The 23097-nt window shown below is 38.8% G+C and overlaps 1 protein-coding gene across 1 annotated transcript in view; it reads left to right on the top strand.

Annotated features, from left to right (window-relative positions):
* Positions 1–23097, top strand: part of MAGI2 (membrane associated guanylate kinase, WW and PDZ domain containing 2) — a 1284239-nt gene that overhangs the window by 1045268 nt on the left and 215874 nt on the right. The window contains exon 9 of the mRNA XM_035020443.1: positions 1094–1276. Within this exon, the coding sequence (XP_034876334.1) occupies positions 1094–1276 (183 nt within the window). The remainder of the gene's footprint in view (positions 1–1093; positions 1277–23097) is intronic.

Below are 23097 nucleotides of genomic sequence, written 5' to 3'. Positions count from 1 at the left end.
ACTCATTGTATCTATTACATATCACCCAAGATGTAACAGCAGCAAAAGCACCAAAATACTTAGCTAAGTTCCTATGTACGGTTTGGCTGTTACAAACATCAAATCATATCACCGAAAATGTAATAACTGAATGTATTCGTGTATGCACATGTATATACTTCGTGTGTGTGTGTATATATATATATATATACACACTTGACTGAGATAGCATTTAAAGCAAATATTAGTTCTATTTCCTAGCATGACTATTATTTTTAAAGCATTTAATATGGTTAGGAATATGTTTATTACAGATCATAGCTGGAAAAGCATATTATGTAACAAACTAGTGGTCAGACCTAAATGAGTGATTCCAAATTATGGTCAGATTATTTAGGTATATGATTCGAATGTATCAACATATTGTTACAAAATGTGTTACCTTTACATTCATAATGATATATAGAAATGTTGGCTTGCCTGTTCCTCACATCTTAGAGAACACTTTGAGGTCAGTAGAACTTTATCTGGTTATCTTTATAGCATCTCACAATATAAGCAAAAGTTAACTCAGTCCCACATCCAGGTGATCCTTCTAAATAGTTTAGATATTTGAATAGATGGTAGCATTCCATGGGTCTTATTCTTTTAAAAAATAAAACAGTCCATCCTCATTTTCCAGTTTTATCCCTTCAGAGTTTTGTGCAGGACCAGCCACTCACGCATACCTCCTGCTTGGATTCCTTTAGAACAGGACGAAAGTATCCAGATGTGTCTGGATGATTTGGGCTCCTCTTTATCTATAGCCTTTGATGGCCTATTGATTTGGCCCTTTTTAAAAAGCCCAAGAAGGGCTAATTTGGTGAATGCAAACACTGACTTGACCGAAAATCTACAAACCACACAGCTTTTCACCTTTCCTGGATGCTTGGGACTGCTCTGTGTTTGCAGGAAGTACTAAAAATTCAGCTCCTGCAATCACCACCTGCTTGCTTTTACTACAGGAGACACCCACACTTACCCCTGGGATGGCTGCTCAGGAGCTGGCTTTCCCCTGTGTAAGAACTTGCCTTAAATATGCTTTTTCTTTTTTAACTTATATTGACCAATGTAGAAAAACCACTCTTCACCCGGGATGCATCCCAATTGAAGGGAACATTCCTCAGCACCACCCTAAAAAAGAGCAACATGGGTTTTGGATTCACCATCATTGGTGGAGATGAGCCTGATGAGTTTCTGCAGGTGAAAAGTGTGATTCCAGATGGGCCTGCAGCACAGGATGGGAAAATGGAAACAGGTAAGGTCCTTACTGCTTTAGAAATTTGTTTTACAACATCTTTCTTCCAGGCCCCCCTCCCCACCCCAAGGCAGATAGGAGGAGCTTCTTTCTGTGTTTTTAATTTGAAGGTCAAAGATCACTTCACTTTAGGGAAACCAGAAATGATGTTTCTCCTAAGTTTAGGAGTATCAAATTGAAGTATTTTGGAAATAGCTCTAAATACCATTTTTGTCTCATTTTTTCAGACTGTCCCTTCTACTTGCTGGATTTAATGGGCTCTTGAGATTGACACTTTTCTAATTTATTTTTAGAGTTCCTTCTTAGAGATGTGATTAACATTTCATACTACTCTACCTTATATTCAACCACTGATATTTTAAAATCTGTATTAATGTCATGATAGTCTCATGCTGAATTGCCCAGGTTAGATATTTAAATATGCATGCTCATCTCATAGAAAAAGAATTTGAATGGTATTCATCTTTATATGTCCCCATCAATGTTTTAATATATAAGGTTTTTTTCTGTAGTTCTTATGAATCAATTTTCACATGCAGTTGCTTGGATGTCTATCAAATTATAATCAAAATTCATTGAACATGGAGATATGGAGGCAAATTGTTAAAGGCACAAAAGCATAAAATATGAAAGGTCCACAGTGGTAGAGAAAAAAGTAATGAACTAAGTCTGGTTTTGCAGTTTGATTTTAAATTCTCCTACCTGGCCCATGACCTTGGATTAATCCCATAACTTGTAAATGCTAGTTTCCTTATCTGGGGAAAAAACAAAAAAAGAAGAAATCAGATTTGATCTTGTGTATTTAAAATACTGATTCAAGAATTTTGTAGCGTTTTTGAAATACATTAGAAAGAATATTATAAAGTACAGTAACTGTATCTCCAAAGAACCATATCACCGTTACACATTTTTCAGTGTTGATTTAATTTATGATATCAACTCGCCAAAGTTAATGTGTCTTAGTAGATATACAAATTAGAGAATTACTTTTGAGGAAAAGTTATCACATCTATGTGGTCTGTATATTTGTGAATTGTTGTATTACCATTTAGTAAATGGTTCCTCCAGAAATAACTGCTTTTCAAGGTCACCTAATGAACATATTTGTCACTCCCACTCACTAGTGGATAATAATCCATTTAATGGGTGTTACATCTCCTTAAAAGTTGAGCGAAGTTTAAAACTAACCCACCACATTTTTCAAACTCTACAGTTATAAAAATCATGTGTACATAATTTTCTGTTAAGAGTTAAGTTAGAGCATGTCCAACTCTACTGTTCATCTGGTGATATTTTACTAAACCTCCACACCTTCATGGTGCCAAAAAATCACAGAGAAACATCAAATGACTCAACTAAAAATCATCTTACTGCCTACAATTAGCATAAGAGGAAATTACAGAATTAATACCATCTTAGTAGAGGGACAGGGATCCCCAAAGCTTTTGAACTTCAGTGAAATACTTAATAAACCTATTTCTTTTCATAATAAGGAATAGTTATTTTTTTTCTCTGATCCTACCCACTATTCCATGTTTCAAAACTACAAAAGACTTTTTTCAGTGTAAACTTAGAGCAAAAAAAGACATTTGCCCAGCAAGGCTTTTTCCCTTCGTACTCATTCTGCTAGTTTGGTATAACACACACACACACACACACACACACACACACACACAGTCTAAGCTTTTATTTAGAATTTAGCAGATTTTCTTCATTTAACATAATCCAAAACAGGTCCTAACAGAAAGAAGAACCTAGGATTTAATGCTATCCACTGTCTCAAATTTATTCCTATTCATTCATTCATTCATTCATTCATTCATTCAGGAAACATGTGTTCAGCTCCTCACTTTCACAAACATCACAGTCCATAAGGGCGACAAAGATGGATAGGACAAGGCCCGGCTCTCAAGGGGTTTACGTCTAGGAAGGGCCTCCAATAGATAAACAGGAAGTTGTAACACAATATGAGTAGGATGACTCTGCAATAACCCTGAGGTTGGCATGAAATCAAGAGAGTGGGAGGAGGAAGGAACAGAAATGTTTAAAAAGAAAAGTGTGTTCCTCACCATGTAATCTTATTGGGCTTTTATAGAAGTGATCATCTCTCTCATCAGAAAAGAATGCCATAAAAGGTTGAAATCTACTGCTTATAAAATACTCGGGAAATTTAAATGTTTATTTTTAACTGTGAAGTAATTTAAAATAAAATGTACACACATTTCTGTGATATTCCATAAGTAGTAATAGGAATGGCTGCTCAGGTCATTCAGCTAATACTTTATGAATATCCATACATCCCAGACATTCTGCTAATTATTAGGGATGCAAAAATGAAGAGACAAATGTTTCTATCCTTAAGAAGCTTACACTATAGAAATAATGAGTAGCAAGCTAATGAATATTTACATCAATGCAATAATAAAAATATGTACAAAGTCCAGAAATAAGCCAGAGGACTGGGAGATTGAGTCCACTGGGAGGTGCTTAGGGAGGGCCCTGTAGGGAAGATGATGCCTGACAGAGTTTTGAATGATGAAGAGGTGTTTGCTAGGTAGACAAATGAGAGCCACAGGAAGAGGAAACAACATAGGCAAAGGCACAGTAGTGGGGAATACCTAGATAAAGATTTATATGCCATCACAGCCCTATGGCAATATTCCAACTTCAGTAGGTATTCATGTGAACTATCAAATAAAATGATAATCATAACTGGTAAAGACAAACTATTATGACATGTAGGAAATATCGAAGAATAGTATGTAGTCATATATCCTCAACTAAAAAACAGATTTCATAAATGCACGAATACGTATATATAAAATCATTCTCATATAAATTTCTCATATAAATTTTCAACCAATTAGGCATAGAGCTCTACTCTGTTGGCTGATGTTTTCTTGATTTGTGTGTCCCTAGAACCTGAAACAGTGCAAGGCAAAGAACATGTGCTCAATAAGTATTTGTTGGATGGATGGTTGGATGGATGGATGGATGGATGGACGGACGGACGGACTGATTGTTGGATACACTTAGAAATTAAGAAGTGAAATTTGAATTGGCTGAATTCCACTTTAACAGCATAACCTGGTCAATGCTAATTGGACCAATAGCTTACCATTAAAGCAAAAACAAACCAACATTCCAGTTTCTAGAGGGAACTAAAAAGACAAAAACATGTTAGGGACAAAATTAATTTCCTTTTTTGTAATGACTTCATCTATAAGTGAGCCTCAAGATTTTTTTTAAATAGACACTACAGATAGAGTGATAAATCATTAGTATTTAAAAGGTGTGTGGTCTCAGGGTGCCTGGGTGGCTTAGCCAGTTGAGCATCCCACTCTTGGTTTCAGCTCTAGTCATGATCTCTGGGTTGTAGGATCAGCCAGAGTCAGGCTTCAGGATCAGTGGGGAGTCTGCTGGAGATTCTCTCTCTTTCCTTCAGCCCCTCCCACCACTCATGTTCTCTCTGTCTGTCTCTGTCTCTCTCTCAAATAAATAAAAAAGTCTTAAAAACGGTGAGTGGTCTCATTTGACATTGAAATATGCATGAAAATACTTGAATCTATTTTTCTAGCTCTAGGTTATCTCTAATCTAGGCAAAGAAATGTCAATAGTTTGTGTGGACACAAAGAAAGATCCACTCTACTAAAAAGTTGACCAAGGGTCCTACACAGTAAAAACAAGAGTAGGATGGGAATTCTTTCTTTCTCAGTCAGCACTGCTTCATGGGAAGGGGTAGAGAACAGGGGAAAATGGGGACACTGTGCCCCTGGCTGCTTTTTGAAAACTAATTGAGCCAATCCCCAATGGTCCTATAATGTTCTAGAAGAAGCTTTCTTCGAAGAAATTACCATAGTGCCCAGAAACCATCCAACCTTTGATTATTAAGTATTCTACACATCCTGGCAATCATTTGTAGGCAGCAGAGATCCTGGAAATATTCTTTAAACTATTTTTAAAATCAAGATTGATATACTAAGGCTTACATAGAAACTGCAAAGTCTTGAGAGTTATTTATCTAGCAACCTTCAGTTAAAAAGCTTCTCTTGTTACATGATGTCTCCTGTTTTTCCCGAGGCTAATTTTTGAATCGAGTCTTGAGGTTTTCAAGAAATATAAGAGGGAGGAAAGCTGGCCTCTCTGTGAAGTTCTTCTATAGGTAGGGGTTGAATTATGAGGTCACTCACAACCTATTAGATTTTATTTGCCCTCTTCTAAAACATATCCATGTTATTAGTAAAATGGCAAGAAACTGGGAGACTAGCATCCTGACATTCTCTAGCTCCCGGCATTTCTCCATTTCTGCAGATCACGGTTACTGCCCTTTTGCTGGTTGCTACCTTGTTCTTTATGTTTCTGGAAGTAGAGGCATAAGATTAATTTTGCAAGAATCACCTGGCGAGCTTTTTAAAGATGCAGATTCCTGTGACCCTGCGCCTATTGACACCCAATTTCTGGAAGTGGTTTTTTGGGCATGTGCATTTATACACTTTTAAAAATTGTCAGATCAATCCATGCATCTGGGGAAAAATCACATCAAAATATTTGTAATGCATAAAATATCTCTTGTCCTGCTCCTCCCCACCCTCCAGGCCCCTATCCCAGAGGCACTCAATCAGTTTGTATTCTTAGTGATGGTAAATACCTTCACACCTCCAATTAATGTGTTTATACTGTTGTCTTGATTTAACAGATTTAGACATGACCTATATTTACTTCCTCTTAGAAAGAAATGAAGATTTAGCTCTCAGCCTATGTCTTCCCATATTTTCCCAATAGAATTTTACAACTAATTTTAGTAATATTGGTACAGTTTATGCATTACCATGGCTTTATAAATTAATTCACTGACCCCAGCAGTGTACCATTAATACCTTTTTCCCCTTAAACAGCTTTGTGGAGTTTTGCTTTGTCTTTCTCTCTGTCTTGCAGTATCTTTCTTAAGATAATTTTTTGTTTTTCCTCCCAAAGCACCATCACATTAGGTCCTCTAGTGGGTCTTCTTTTTTCTGGGCATCTTTTGTCCTCCTGTTCCTCTCTGAGGCTATGTGTTCATCTGACCCTTTGGGGACCTTCCATCATGTCTCTCCCCAGCAGAGTCCACAGTTATCCACATCCATACCTCTTTTTTTACAGATGCTCATTTTACTGGAGCGCAGTCCTTGAGTGTGTTATGATCCTCAACTGTCCATATTTAAAAATGAAACTGAAAAGTTTCCCTAGGGTTCTTAGCCAGGGACAGAATATGAACGTCTGTTAAATGGGGACTTTTTTTTTGGAGACACCCTCAGTTTTTGACTTGGGGTAGGTGGTGGGAGTTCTGCAAACAGTGCCACCAGGAGGATTATATACTTGTATCAAACCTTCCTGGGATTCTGCAGACCAACTGAGAGCCCTTCCTGCCTCTGTCCCCTGCCCCCCGCCCCCCACACACACTCCAAGAACACATTAGAACAGGAATCAGCAAATGCTTTCTGTAAAGGTTCAAATAGTAAATATTTTAGGCTTTGTGGGCCAGGTGGTCTCTGTCATGCTGTTTAACTCTGTTGTGAAAGCAGCCTTAGACACCACATAAATAAATTAGTGTGGCTGTGTTCCAGTAAAATGGTATTTACAAATACAGGCAGCAGGTTTTGCTCGACGGGCCAGAGTTTGCCAACCCTCCGCTCTAGAATAGACCTTCCGAAACCATGATAAATTAGTCATCATGCCTTGATTTTCATTCCATATTCTAAAATTCTCTTGAGCTGTCATGTCACATAACGGCCCCTCTCTGTCATATAAATGGCTTCTCTCAGGTTCTTTTCATTGCTGGAGGTTTATGCATTTTAAAGTCTTTGTTAAAGAGGATGTGTATTCAGTCTGTCATCTGGAACCAGACGTCTTAGAATCTGCATTTTTACACCCACTGATGTTTGAGAACTACTGTATGGAGTGGTAGATAGCAAGAAGACTCCCTTCCCATCTACTATACAACTTAAACATTCTCCATCCTACGCTGACTGCCTCTCAACAGAGCCTATGCTCAGAATTGCCTTCATGGACTGTTTATGAATATTCCTGGGCACTAACTTTTGGAGTAGAGTCTCTGGCCATCTACCCAAGAGAACAAAGCTGATTACTCCTTATGTTTATCTTTCATATCAGCCTAGGACATTGACTCAAGAGCAATTTCTCATTCTTGGGGGATTTTAACCCTGTTAATTCTCTATCCCATAATTCGCATTACCTGAAATCTTAGTTATCCTTTTGCTTTCTAGGGAACAGAAAAGCTTAACCTGAGGCTGTGGGTGCTGTGTAATCAGATAACCCTTCGGTACTGATTCTCCAGTTAATGGTCACCCAGTGGTTTCCCACCCTGGCCTACCCCAGTTTGATTTGATCTTCCCTAACCATTGTTAGCTCCTTAGCAGTTTAATGAAATTCCATGGGTATTAATTAAACATCTCCTGAGAAAGAGTGTGTGTAAGAGAAAGCCCAAGATGTAATTCAAAAATGTTTTGTGCCTCATCTTCCCTCTACCTGATAACTTGTGTCCGGTGCAGGCTTCCTTTTGAACTTTGAGCACAGTACTGTGTTGGTCTGTCCCAGCTGCTCTCTTTTTTTTTTTTTTTTTAAGATTTTATTTATTTATTCATGAGAGACAGAGAGAGAGAGGCAGAGGGAGAAGCAGGCTCCCAAGGAGCAGGGAGCCCGATGCGGGACTCGATCCCGGGACCCTGGGATCATGACCTGAGCCGAAGGCAGACGCTTAACGACTGAGCCACCCAGGCGCCCCCAGCTGCTCTCACACTGGCTGGCTTGCCGTATAAAACGTCTCAGTGAATCAGCCAGTTCTTCATCACCACCCACCTCCACCTCAAATGTTCACATTTAGATGGTTCTGTCAATTTCCAGAGGCAAATGAATGAAACAGAGAAATGTAATATTTCTAGTTGAAGTATCTGTTGAGTTTTCTGTTGCGCACCACACCGAAACTCAGTGACAATCAAACATTTACTCACGATTCCACATTCTTGCCTGGGATCTGCTGGGTGGTTCTCATCAGCTAGGCTCACTTTGGGACCTTCATGGGGCCGCAATAATGAGGAAACCCTCCTGGGGCTGGGATGTGGGGGGTGGTTTCACTCACAGTTGAGGCCACAGCTGGGATGGATGGGACTCCCCAGGGCTGATAAGGCATCTCTCTCTCCACATGGTCTCAGCAACAGGGTGCCTGGGCCAGTTTCCTTGGTGGCTTAGGGCTCTCAGAGAGCAAAAGGGAGAACTGTCAGGCCTCTCAGGGCCTAGCCTCAAGCTAGCACGGCATGACTTCTACCCCTCCTACTGATCAAAGCAAGTCACAGGTCAGCCCATATTCAAGGGCCCAGAAACTGGCCCCATGTTTTGATGGGAGAAGGGGCAAAACATTTCTAGTCATCTTTTATCTACTGCAGTATCTTTCTGTGGCTTCCTTCTTTCTGAATTACTTGACTTTGTTCAAACTTCCCTCAGAAACTTATCATTGACTTTTGTGGACACTCTACCTTTTTTACCTTTCTGGGACAGAAGTGTTGATAATGGGTTGCCTTCCAATTCTCCATCATGCTACAAACAAATAGCAGTGAATCATAATACCACGTCCAGGGAATATGAGCAGTAAAACCACCAGGTCTCCAGCTCTATCTTTCTAATAAAAATAGAGGAAGTGGTTGCAGTAATTCACTGTGTAAGATCTAACAAAATAATTCAGACTCAGATCTATGTTAGATAATTTTCTAAATTACCTATTGATAATAGACATTTATGAGCTTTCGATGTGACACACACACACACACACACACCCAAGTCTTGTGCTCTACAAAAGCCAGAAAATCAAATTGAATTTCTAGCCAGCTGACCAATACTAATTTCTCCAGTAGAGAAGAAATAAACTGTGCTTGTTTAGCTTGTCAATATATTTACTCTTGATTCTTTCCAAACACACCTAACTTTTATTTTTTTTATTTTTTTTATTTTTTTTTAAGATTTTATTTATTTATTCATGAGAGATAGAGAGAGAGAGAGAGGCAGAGGCAGAGGGAGAGGGAGAAGCAGGCTCCCCGCAGAGCGGGGAGCCCGATGCGGGACTCGATCCCAGGACTCCGGGATCACGACCTGAGCTAAAGGCAGACGCTTAACCAACTGAGCCACCCAGGCGTCCCAACTTTTAAAACCTCACTTCATTTTGCTCAAATACCTAACATCTCCCCTGAAAGCAATGTGGCTTTCCAGATTCACCACCGGACATCTTGCAGAGAAGGCGAGAGCCACAGTAAACACTTTGTATCTTCTGTCCTCCTTTTAAGATGATATATTAGGTAATACAAATGCCATCCTTGACATAATACTTGATTTTGGCTGCATACCAAACCACTTGAAAGGTGTAAAGCATTGTTGCACCAATTCTTAAATTATAATATGCTTCAATAACACATTTGGTTTTTAAAAAAAGGTCTTTGTAACCCAAACAAGTGCTATTTGCCGTGCCTCTTCTTGGCACATTTCTGTCTTTTCTCTCTTTGTGAATGCCTCGTGCATCGCTGTTTATGACCTCTTCATTTAAAATCAGAGTCTCGATAAAAGCTCACTTGAGAAGGATTAAGTACTCTACAAGTTCTATCTAGTTTTCATCTCTGCCCCAGGCTTAAGAACTTGATTCTCTTTTTAGCACAGATAGAGCAAAGTTTGTTACTTTAATTTTGTTTCTAATTTCAGTATTGGTATCCATGTGGGTGAGTCACACAGTAATTGAGTTATGACATTCATGACCGTTGTACCTCTTAACACCAAGGAAGTCAATGCACTTAAATGTACTTTTATTGCTATTATTTTTAAGTTATTCTGCAGAAAAGCTTTACATTAATTTGCAGTACAGGTCCACTGCCCCCCCACCCCTGGAGCTCAAGAAGAAAGGAGCTGGGACTCCTACTCAGCCTAAGAGCCCAGCTCAGAAGGGTACTAGATGTTATAACACCAGAGATGTTAACATTAGAGTAATCTTACTGGGTCTGAAGTTGGAGATTTAAAAATCTGAAAGCTTATCATTTAAATTTAATGGAAATGGACTGGAGATTATGGGGTTAATGCTGTCTTTTTTTTATCACCCACTCCATGGAGGAAGTGGTTGGTTGTCAGTACATCAGTGAAAGGTTTTCAGCTTAAATTAGACCCATTGGAAATAATGGTATCATCTAAATGCATTTAAGAAGTTTTTATCATTTTACTTTCCTAGGTCTAGGGCCAGGATCCCCAGTTCCCTTGCTTATAAATGAAACAAAAGTATCCAAATGGGTACAAGGAATACCAGATTCTGGTGTCTGGATTGGCATGTGTGTTTTTATAGACAATGTTAAAGTCATTCAGTTCCTATTACTTCCCGTCCGGCAACTAATGGAACGGAGCCTTTGGTTCATCAGGGAACAGTCTGTTCTTTTATAAAAGGTGTTTGTTTTCACCCGCCCTCTCCTTCAGCAGACTTGTAAGCTCTTGTTATTTGCCATCCCCCGCCCCCAGCACCTAACCATAAGCTCTCTAGGTCAGAACCCTGTCTGACTTCACCAATAATAAATTCCTGAGGCATATTTACTACCAGATATATGACATATATTCAACATTCAACTTGGTGATTGAACAGCTGAAGGAATCTATCTGTGCAGCACTGATCTGCTTACATGGATTACTATGAAGGCATAAGATTTACTGTAATAATGATAGATTTTTCTATGATTATTTATGCTCCCTTAGAGAATTATTTAAGTCTTTTCTTTGTCTAATTTAACCAAACATTTCATTAGATGAGCTATTATATATAAAGTACTTAGAATAGGGCATGACATATGGAGTCATTCGAAATTGGTAACCGTTATTAATATTTATAAGACTATCTTCCAATAAATTGAAGGAAGCTTTAGTATTCTGGGAGTGAGAGATATACGAAAAGAGTTAATGAGCAGTTTAGGATGTTCACCATTTGGACCCCGGAAATGAATGACTCTGTATGGACCACTAACAACAACAATCTCTTGCTTCTTAAAGTACGTTTCAGAAAATTGTTAGAATTGTGGTGCCATGTTGACAACCCTTACTCTGTTGGTAAACTGGCAGCTGAACTAGAGCACTCAACCTCTTGTGTGTGTATATCCCACTGAAACTTGGGCTGGGATGCCATTTAGGCATGCCATTGGATTCTGACTCCTGTTTACTAGACACATGTTGGAGACATCGCTAGCCTCATCTTCATTTGTTTAATGAAGTTCCTCACTTTGTGATATCATAACCCACTCCAAAATAAAAATATGTCAACCCTGAATCATAAGAAACAAAAAGAAAAGTCTAAAGAGGGTAAGATAGTTGGAAAATGTCTGAGGCAAAATATATGTTCCTGTTAAAAGAAATAATATTCCCTGAATCAAATATCTGTATAGGATATTGGTGCATATTCCTACAGACTGTCATGCGGGCTCGTAAGTGCTCAATGAATGGTTTAATTTCCTAGATATACACACATATATCACCACCTACAGATATGTGCGTATAAGTGCGAAAAAGAGGCAAGAAATATGTCTTCCACTATTTCCTCAGCTAAGTCTTGGATCTTAGTTCGTAATTATAAATCTCTTCATGTTCTAAACAAGAAGACTTCACTGAAGTCAACAGAAGATAAATTGCCTGCAGACCTTTGTTTATAAGTGTAATTCTGCTGGTTTTTGCAAGCTGCCAGTGAAATTAGAAATGGAGCGCACTGGAGTCGGCAAATATCAAAGCTGCTGCAGCTGCAGAAACATGATTCCCGTACCCAGTGTAATTAATGTGCCTCTCACATGCTCCAGCTGAGGATTTGCATGAACTGACAGGAGCACACACGGTAAATCTCGTGTCATCATCTCATTTACTACTTTGTTCGAAAATCCAACTCTGTAAGGTGAATTTTGCATCTCTTAATGGCAAGAACTATTGTCAGAAATGAAAACATTTCATCACGTAAACGAGATACTGACAAAAGGGGGGAACTTTGTTTTGTGAAACCAAGATTAATAACCTAGACCTTCTTTCTCCATCTTATCACTTTTGTATTCCTTCCTTCTTTGTTTTGAAGTGTTGGGTCCTGAAATTTTCACTCCTCTGGCTTCTTTGTTTGTTCTTCTTTCCTGTTTTCTCACCTGACTAGGAAAAAAGCAAAAACTGGATCTATTTTCTCCCATGTTCTCAGGAGAGAATGAAATTTAGGGCATGAAAAAACAGACTTAGATTGCCACATCTCTAAATGTAATATGAAGCACTTAACATACTTTCCAGCGTCATGATGGATAGGCACGCTAGGTAGCAATACCAGCATGTTTTCAGAGCACTTTCTCATGGACTTGTGTAAGATTGTGATCCTGAATTGGGACATAAAAGTTTTGAAGTGTTAGAGTAATGAGGTTGAGGCTAAATGTAGCAAGAGCTGAAATTATACGAATCCATCCTGCGTGCATGAACATTCCTGGGAAATTATACAAATCCATCCTGCGTGCAGTGAACATTCTTGGGAAATGGCTTTTGTGGTCGTTGACATTTGCCTACAGGCTACATCAGTGGTGACAGGTGTAATCTCAGAATTTACAAAGTAGGACCTCAAGTACAAACTAAAAGATATGGAATTGTTTCCGATGTTTCTCATCAAGGCTGGCTGGGTCCTTGAGATTTTTTTTTTTTTAACAAAATGCAAAGGTCATTTTTCCTTTGGAAAAAATAACCACCTGCCATTTCCTAGAGAAAAGGTGACATTTTTCTATGAAAAGGAGACATTTTGCCCAGAGGCGAGTGGAGGCAGTTTCTGGGATTGCCTGACAGTGAGTTTACATAAGAGCAGAGCAAGATGCTGTGCCTCTGGCAGAAATGACATTTTTCTCCCTATTCAGAGTTGCAAATTCTAAAAAATACAAAACTGACTTTCTGGTGGTAATTCTGGTCTCTTATTGATGTGTGCAGTGGCATTACTAATAAATGTTGTGAACGCATGCCATGCTGAGACCAGGGGAGGTTTTACAAAGATGGCGGACGGGGAACTGAGCCCTGAGCTAGAAGTCCAGTCCTTTACTTTGGATTTCTGTCACTGACTAATTTTGTTCTGTTTCACCTAGCACCTCACTGCACAGCATCAGTATTCCTGTCTATCAATAATACTCAAAAGAGATATATCCATTTGCTCATTCATTTATTCAGCAAACTTCATAATGAGATGTTAAGTTGGGGCTTTTCATAGAACTGGCTCTGGGTCCCATCACCCTCCCCCGTGGCCACTGTGGAACTGCTCTACCACAATAAACTGCCCCCCCCTTCTCTATATAAACAGAAGCTGGAGAGGGGAAAAGAACTTCAACATAGTTTTCCTTATTGGGATGCAGTGCTTGTGTTGGGAAGTAACCCAGTAGTCCCCATGTGAAAGGGAGGGGTGCTTCCCATCCGCATCTCAATCCAAGTGAGGAGGGAGGCTCTAAAGAAATAATCACTCCTTGAAATTGAGATTGCAAAACAAGGAGAGATGGTGTTTTGGTTTCCAAATTGGACATCTGCTCAGGCAGTGAGCGGACTTGCTTCCTTTGCCCATCAGAATGGGAAAGAAGTGAATTGGAGAGAGGAGGGAGGATAGAAAGAAAACACGACAGTGAAGCCACTGCACCCAGTACCTGGCATGGCAAGGCTATGCCAAGTTCTCTGTGGTTGAAAGAGACCTTGACCTGAGCCAGCCATCTTCCATATACGGCTCAGGAGAGCCACCGTGGGCAAGGAAAACTCAGCATCAGCAGGCTGGGCAGTGTTCCAATATGGCAGCAGCTGATGGAGATGAAAGAGGTCAAGCTTGAACCAGATACTGCACTGACCCTGGGATGAATGCACAGACCCATCCCATGAGAGAGCCGGTCCCTAAGTACCTGCCACTTCAATGGCCAGTTACCATTCCCGAGACAGGCAGCCGATTAAATAAAACCAGCCAATTACAGCCATTGCAGCCAACTAAATAAAAAAGACTTCCTCTCTGGAACAACTAGACCTTGAAGAGTAAGGGAGGGAAGAAGCAGTCACCCAGGGGCAGACCATGTGTCCCCCACCTCAAAGCTACCAGGATCCCAGCACAAGCCCATGCACAGGATAGGAGGAAAAGAGATTAAAATCAAGTTTAAAGTTGAGGAGACTAGGCATTTTGTAGCCAAAAGTGACTCCAAAGTTAAGAATTTTCCCAAGCTATCATTAGGGAATGGGAAAAGAGGATAATAACAGTAACTGTAGGAAAAAACCTACTTCACATTTTTACCCCCCACCCCCAGATGAGACTGCTCAATAAACATGCGTGTGTACAGGGAGTGCCCACCACACATCAGCCATCCTTCCAGGTCCTGGGGACTCATGGATGAATGAAACAGTCTCTGCCATAAGGGATGGCGCAGTCTGGCAAAGCCACAGAGGTACGTGAGCAATTTCAAATGACACCTGGAGATAAATACTAGAAGAGATGTGTACAGACTCCTGAGGATTGAGTCTCCCACAGGAGGAGAGGGTGTAGGGAGAGGCCAGGAAAGGTTTCACAGATGAAGTGTGATTCAGAGACCTGAAGGGAGATTATGAATTTATTAAGCATCCCACGTATGGGGAATAGAGTGTGCAAAAGTGCAGACATCCATTCATTCAGCAGGCACATACGGGAGCTTTTACTATGAGCCAGGAGCTGTGCCAGGTAGGATATTGGCTTATACGATGAAAACAACGTGATCCTTGCATGGGTCCACATCTAGGGGACCCGGAAAACCATGGGCTCTTTGTTATGCCTGAAACCGGGGAGGCAGCAAAGAGGGAGTACAGAAACAGAAGTTGAGGTGAAAGGCTGCCAGGAGCTTAATAGGGTAGGGAACTATACAACACACTCAGGAGGCACAGAGGGGTTGCAAGCAGGGCTGCAACCTCATCAAATGTGCATTTTAGAAAGACAGATCTGGAGTCAATATAAAATATGAATAGACAGGAATCAGCAGAGAAGTTAAGAAATGTTCAGTATCTCTTCCGTGCCCCTCCCCACACCCACCTTCCCCGGTTCCCTTTATGGACTCTACCAGTTGGGCTCCGTGAGTGGGAAGAAGCATCTGGCCATCAGAGGCCCGAAGAGAGTGAAGCGCTGGTACTTAGTGCCTTTGTTTGTTTGCTGCCAGGTTGCTGTGGGCTGGGCATCCATCTTTTGGCAGCTCTGCTCTCACAACCACTGGAGGAGAAGAGGAAATGAAATGGAAAATATGTGGGTAGTGTTCCTTCTTGTCTGAGTGAATGAGATGAGTGAAGAAAGAGTTAAGTACATTTGCTTCTTTGGGTTTCACGCTGCAGCAACTGGGTGGACTATGGTGCCTATGGACAGAAGGAGAAACAAATCTGAGGTTGTTTTAATTACTCCTAGGTCATGAGGAATTGAAGCAATATGTGAATAAGGTTTCTATGAGGTTTATGTTTCTAAGAGTCAGCATCTATATACATTTGAACAGCTGTTCAAAGACAATTAAGTGCTCAATTTTGTAATTTGTATTTTCTTTGTTGAGTGTTTTATTTTATGATTCCCTTTTTGATTTTTTTTCAGGGAGAAGTGATAGCAGTAAGATTTATTTTATATTGCCAACAAAGTTCATACTTGTTAACAACTCAGTGGGATGGGAGAGGGAAAGAATTATATGCTAAAATCCACAATACAGAGAGGATGCAAAGTGCTTCAGTCATTGAATAACTGCCAAAAGGAAGAAGAAACAGCCTTGTTTTCCATCAAATTCTTCTAGGTTTTTCCAGATGGGAGAACAACCACAAATGGGTGGAAGTTGTACAGAGACAGATTTTGATTCATTATAACAAATAGCTTAATGACAGAGCTGGGTTGTCTAATGATAATATTCATTCATTGAGTTTAATGACACTGTGCCAAACTCTTAATATATAGTATCTGATTTAATCTCTATAGTAACCCGGTGGGATAGAGATAATTATTCTTATTTTACAAACAAGGAAACTTAAGTTCAGAAAAGTTGAGAAACCAGCCCAAGCTCACACCACTAGTACATGGTAAGCCTGAGATTCAAACCCCTATTTGACTACCGTGCTACTACTTTGTAGGAGAATAGTCAGCTCCCCAGAATTGGGTCTTATCGGAGTCTGATTAACCACTTCTCAAGTATTTCTGCTCTGGTTCGAGGTTGAAGCATTTGACTCAAAGTCACCATCTCTAAGGTGCAATATCATGATACTCCTTCTCTACCTGCCTTCACTTTCTTCCCACCCATTCCCCCCCCACCCCATTTTTCATGAATTGTGTGTGTGTGTATGTGTGTGTGTTGAATTTAGTCTGTAAAACATTCTGTATTTTTTATTAATAAAGAAAGACATTGAGGGAAAGTGCTAGATAGAAGAGAAATAAATCTGTTCCCTTTTCACTGTTCCCTTATATACCCTGGTACCCATATCTTATATACCCCTGTCTGGCTAGATAAAAGGAAAATTCAAGGTCAATACACAGAATGAATAATATTTTATAATAGCATGTTTTTTCCCTTGCTATATGACCCAGTTTTTTGCCCCCAAGCCTCACTGATTTTGAGGGGGAGTGGAGCCGACAAATATATAGAGAAGCTGTTTCACATTTTTTTTAAAATCAATAAATGGTATCTGGTATTAAGAAGTATTGAACTAAAGGTGTTCCAAAGCTTCTTGGAACAAGACCTATCCTATAATTTTTCTAAGTATGTCATTTAGATAACCAAGTTATCTCAACAGAGAACTTAGAGTCCTAAGAAGATTTCACATGATTATTGAGGTTCAAATGAAACTATGTTTTGGACAGGGAAACCTATGAATGCATAAAATAGACATAATTAGACTAAGGGTAAGTAATGAAGTAGGATTCCAGGGCATGTCTCTTGAGGCTCCTAATTCCAAACTACTTCCCCCAGATAAGCAACTGTGGGACCTCATTTAGTTTCAAGTATGGGACAGATGAAGGAATGTAGTATTCCCGAAAAAGTGGTCCCAAAAGACTTGATGTTTTTCAAGATAACAGAGGACGTAGAAACATCTTTGAGGTTTTTGCACCAATCCAAACATGTTTTATCTCTTTGACTTAAAGGAAAAAGTCTGCATGTCCTTTATTCACGTACGTAAGATGTTGAAGTGAACAATGAGGTCCTCAGAGGAAAATCAGTTACAGGAAGAGATTCATTACAGTTAAATACTGAGAATTTGCATCACACTTTGTTCATGTCTGAGACCCAACTATATATTGAATATCCTTGCCCAGTAGACATCTGGCGTTTACTGGGATAAATAACACAGTGACTGTAAAAAATATTTTGGAAACTGCAAAATATGCTTCAGTTGTAAGTTAGTTTTATGATGGTTTTAATTCCTAAATTTCTTAATATGCCACTTTCTCCATTTAACTTACTATGCTGATGTGCATTCTTATCTTTTCTCTTCTGGGTGTTGTCAATCTGTCTAATTAGATTATAGGCTCATTAGGTGGAGCCCAATGGCTAATTCCATGTTTAGTACAGAAACAGTACACTGTTGGTATTTAATCATCCATAGTCTCCTGTTCTGGCTCAGCAGGGTATAACAATACATCTTCTGAAAGCTCACTAGAGTGAAAATTCCCCTGCAGAGGGCAAGAAGAAAGCAAGAAGGACAAATGAATTTTCATTCAACTAAGAGTTCTTCTTTTTACGAGAGTATAATAGCTAAGCCAGTAACCTATAGAATGGAAAATCAGCCTGAATACATGTAAAAGAAAAAAAATCAATATGCAGTAGCTATTTTATGCAGCACTGTTCAATTCCAAAAGAGCTGACAGTTTGTGGAAACAAAAAAACAAAAAAACAAAAAACAAGATGTGTTATGCCATTTGAGAAAAAAAGTAAAGCAAATAATTCATATGTGGAACTTATATGAATGTCTCAAAACTGTTTAAGGAAAGCTAACTCAGTATTCCTTGGAGAATCATGAGTGAAGCAAGAGTAGGGAAAGTATTAATTTACCTAGTATATAGGTAAGAAAAAAAAAAAAAACAAACACTCGACAAAGCTCCAGGATTCAGTTTATCAGTTCTGGGGCCAGAATCCCTGATTACTCATCTGCTATCCTATGTAGTTTGTAAAATTTGTAGGGATTTAACAGTATCTGCTCATTCTGGGGTTAGAATTTAAGTTCTGCTGAAATTCTTAATGAAAAGAGTTTCACATTTTCTTCTTCTTAGTTGAATCCCTGTTGGTTTGCAATCAAGTTTACCATGGCTTCTTCTGGAACTTTATTTAGCTTAATTGACAGTGTCTGCTAAAGCAAAGACAGAGAAAACAAAATGATTCACTTCCCATTGATAGGTGAATTCTGTAAGAGTTTACTGATAGGTTAATAGTAAAAATTTTTTAGCAACTCTATTTTATGATATATACACAAAGGGTTACAGAGTCCTTTTTCTTGCCAACTAAGTAAGGCATTTCCTCTGAAAATACCATTAACACCACTTGGAGGTCATGTAGAAATCAACTTAAGGATCTCAGAATGTTTAAAAAGCTTTTTGTATAATCCCCTCAATGTAAAGGGAAAAAATGCAATGTAAAAGATGAATTCTTATTTTTGTGCACCCAGTATCATTACTGGGCTAAAATTTGATGGAAGAAAAGGAGTAGAAGCTTTTATTCATTGCTTGCAATGCACCTTGGAAAATGTAAGGAAGTGGAGACAACTTTGTATCTGAAAGCATTTCCATCCAAAGTAAAAGCTGTAGGGAATAAATGGACACTTTGTAAAAGAGATTCAGCTGTTAGCAATATGAATAAGGAAGATAATTAGAATGTATTGTCCATTTCTGAATATCTTTTTAAATATACTTAAATATTCAAGTGAAATCTTAGGTCCTTGATACATTAGTTGAACTATGTATGTATATTTATTAATGCAACTCTAAAACCTTCATGATAAATACTGATTTTGAAAACTAAAAAAAAGGAAGAAAGAAATAGCAAAGAATCTTAGATAATTCTCTGTCATGCATAACACAGATGGACAGCTAAGAAACTTCGCAGCAGACATCCCAGGACATATCTGTGGAAGTACCCAGACCCAAAGACTCCTCATGCAACAAAATATCTACTGTGATTGATTGTAGAAATAGCAAATCTTCCATCCCGGAAGAGGTTTCAAAGAAGAATATGTTTTGGAGGGAGTCAAGGAAAGTATAGGAAATTGTTGAAGCAAAGCAAAATCAATACTGCAAAGAAAGAAGAGAAAGGAAGAGAGAGGGAGAGAAAGAGAACCACAGCCTCTTCCTGTAAGTGGAAAGCATGTTTGTATACCTGCTAAGTAATTCCAAAGTGAAAAACTTACTAACATAAAATAAATAAGACAGAAATGAAGTAGAATCAGAACAGGGGGAAAAAAGAGCCGTAATTTTGAAGACTTAATTTCTTAGCCTCTTTATACATGTAATCCTTATCTGAACAGTTTACAATTCTGAAAATAATAGAGTCTGAGCTAATGGGCTGAGAATGATAATATCCTTTAAAACTAGCTTCTGGCATAATGTCCAGTCTTTTCCAGGCCTATAATTACTGATGTGTGTATGTGATCAAGGAACTATGTGATTTAGTTGGGCTCAATGGGCTAGTAATAATACCCCTGATCAGTGTTTGAAATCCTCTGAGGAAGAACCCCGTATGAATAGCATGACTAAATTCTATAGAAAGCAGTGCTTGTGAGAAATAAAAAGAATGACAGAATATATGAACTCCATCATCAACTCTTATTTCTGGGAAAATGGCAAAATATGCAACGCTGCCAAGTATATGCCAGCTAATATGATTCATTTTGGATATGAGTTAACACTTTAGCACACAGATGTCCAGATCCCAGATGATGTCTCTCACTTAATACTGGCTCATATTACTTAATGATTTCACTTAGTCATGTGAAATCCAAATGCAAAACACTTAATTCCAAGTGGGAGATGCCAGAAAGTGCTAACAGAACAGTTAACTTGGAAACTTGGGGAAGTTAACTTCTTACTTTCTTGCCTCAGTGTCCTCTGCCCAATAATATGATGATTAGATTATGTCTGAGGTCCTCTAGAGCTCTAAAATCATATAAATGGCCAATTGTGAACCACAAAATTACAAATGTTGGTTTAATAACAGCGTAAAACTGTGGCCTGTAAATGGCATGCCCAAATCAGCAAACTGGATAAAGTTCATCCATGATAAAGGGGTATGTCCGGCAATTAACTCTGGGAATCAGTGTTCTGTCCTCTACTAGAAACAGCCACAATATGTTGAATACAATCTAATAGAATCAAAACGTAAGTACCAACAAAGGCACAGTCAGCTCATTTTATGATTTCCAATGAATACATACACAAGATACTATACAGCCTAAAAATGACATAAAATGTTTATCCTGCAGCATGTTGGACACACTACACAATCACTATAATTGATTTTGAGCAAAGAATGATGGCTAAAGTTACCAAGCAAAAGGCAATAGACTGAAAAAAGTCAACTCGGAGGCCAGGAGGCCATATCTGGACATGCCCCCTGTTAACACTGATAAACTGTTACTAATAGAACCAATTCTAAACTTTCAAAGTTATGGATCATTGCTCCCCCCGGGCTGGCTGTGGCCAATTTGTATTACAACTGAAGTCCAGCTTCATACTGTCATACTGGGCCTTCTTTCTCTTTGCACTTTTCTTTTCTTGATAGTATAATAATTCCTTAGCAAATTCTCCGTCCTACAAAGTTCCATTCTTCTGTGTCCATCCTGCTTCCTCTCCCATCACCACCACACAAACATATATACAATAAATCAGAACTGCTACTTCTAAGATATTTTTTAATTCAATAGGTAATATGCCAATGCCAAGACATAAATTATTTTTATAGAAAATGAACATTCCCCATTGGTCTGCCTCCTAAATCCTATAATACAACTTCCTTTTTTTTTTTTTTTTTTACCTATTTTAGAGAGCTGTAAGGCTGAAGCCATGGAGGTCATGAAAACCAATAGAGACATTAGTAAATATTTAATATGTGGGGCGCCTGGGTGGCTCAGTCGGTTAGGTGTCTGACTTTGGCTCAGGTCCTGACCTCAGGGTCCTGGGATTGAGCCCTGGGTCGGGCTCCATGCTCAGCGGGGAGCCTGCTGGAGATTCTCTCCCTCTGTCCCTCACCCCACATGCGCACTCTGTCTCTCACATAAATAAATAAAATCTTTAAATACTTAATATGCATTACGTGCTATTAACATGTCATTATAAAATACATGCTATATAATAAAATGTCCATAGCGATACTATTCATTCTGAGAACATTTTGTGTGGCGCCTAAGCTACCTTTTAAAGTCTTCTACTGGACTAATGACGTCTAAGGCAGTGGGCAGTTCATTAACTTTCACTTACAGAAGCAATTGACCCTTGCACTATTATGCACCAAGACTTCATTTGCATGACAAATAGTATAGAAACATGAAGTTCAATTGATCTTTCTAATACAAATGGAGAATAAGAGGTCTTTCAAAGTGAACAACATCTTAGTATGGGTTAATTTAGTTAGTAGAGGTTGACTCATGTCTCCGTGCTATCATGTCTCTAGACCGCCCAGTCCCATAACTTTCTGTAATTCATTTTAGGTCATAAATACAATAATTTTTGTAAAAGTCATTCTAAAAAAAAATCATTGTGGTATCAGAGGACTTCATGTAATAGCAAATAAGCATATGATTATTTTGTCTTTGAAAAAAAGTGTTGCTTAGGATATGTGGGTACAGCCTTAAATTAAGAAAAGTAAATAAAACACCCTACCTGCCATTGTGCATGATAATTCACAAAAGCATGGATACTTTTTCTTCCACTGATTTCATCTTGACATTTTCATCTTGACATTTTTTTTTTGCACCAATAGCAGAATGCCCATTTCTCTTATCAAAAAAGTCATTTTGGGCGCCTGGGTGGCTCAGTTGGTTAAGCGACTGCCTTCGGCTCAGGTCATGATCCTGGAGTCCCAGGATCGGATCAGTCCCGCATTGGGCTCCCTGCTTGGCGGGGAGTCTGCTTCTCCCTCTGACCCTCCTCCCTCTCATGCTCTCTGTCTCTCATTCTCTCTCTCTCAAATAAATAAATAAAATCTTTTAAAAAAATAAATAAATAAATAAAGTAGGCTCCACTACTTTAAAAAAAAAAGTCATTTTTATGTTTTTGCACACATATGTAATTAGATTTTAATATTTAATTTGTGTTGGAATCTTTGTTCCTATTTTTTATTATTCAAGTTGGAAATGCATGTTTGATGTTTTGAATTGACAACCACATTGACAGAATTTGAATTTTTTTTATATTATTAGGCCTTGTTTCCAAATAACCCCTTCATTGGCCAAAATATACCCAGTGTTTTATTTTCTCCATGGTTGAAAAAAAAAAATTTTTTTTTTTAAAGATTTTATTTATTTATTTGAGAGAGAGAGAATGAGAGAGAGCGAGTACATGAGAGGGGGGAGGGTCAGAGGGAGAAGCAGACTCCCTGCCGAGCAGGGAGCCCGATGCGGGACTCGATCCCGGGACTCCAGGATCATGACCCGAGCCGAAGGCAGTCGCCTAACTAACTGAGCCACCCAGGCGCCCTGAAAAATTTTTTATGGTACTTTTGGAAGTAGCTAAAATTGACAATTTACCTGTAGTCATTGCAGGATTATGTGTCTCCTACATAAGAAATTTAGGCTTACTCATTCCTAAAATGCATAAATTTTATTCT

This window comes from Mirounga leonina, unplaced genomic scaffold, assembly GCF_011800145.1.
Source record: "Mirounga leonina isolate KUSES-001 unplaced genomic scaffold, KU_Mleo_1.0 Mir_174, whole genome shotgun sequence".
In the NCBI taxonomy this organism is placed as follows: domain Eukaryota; kingdom Metazoa; phylum Chordata; class Mammalia; order Carnivora; family Phocidae; genus Mirounga; species Mirounga leonina.
Note: the sequence above shows the minus strand (reverse complement) of the source record. Positions and strands in the feature narration are given on the sequence as shown.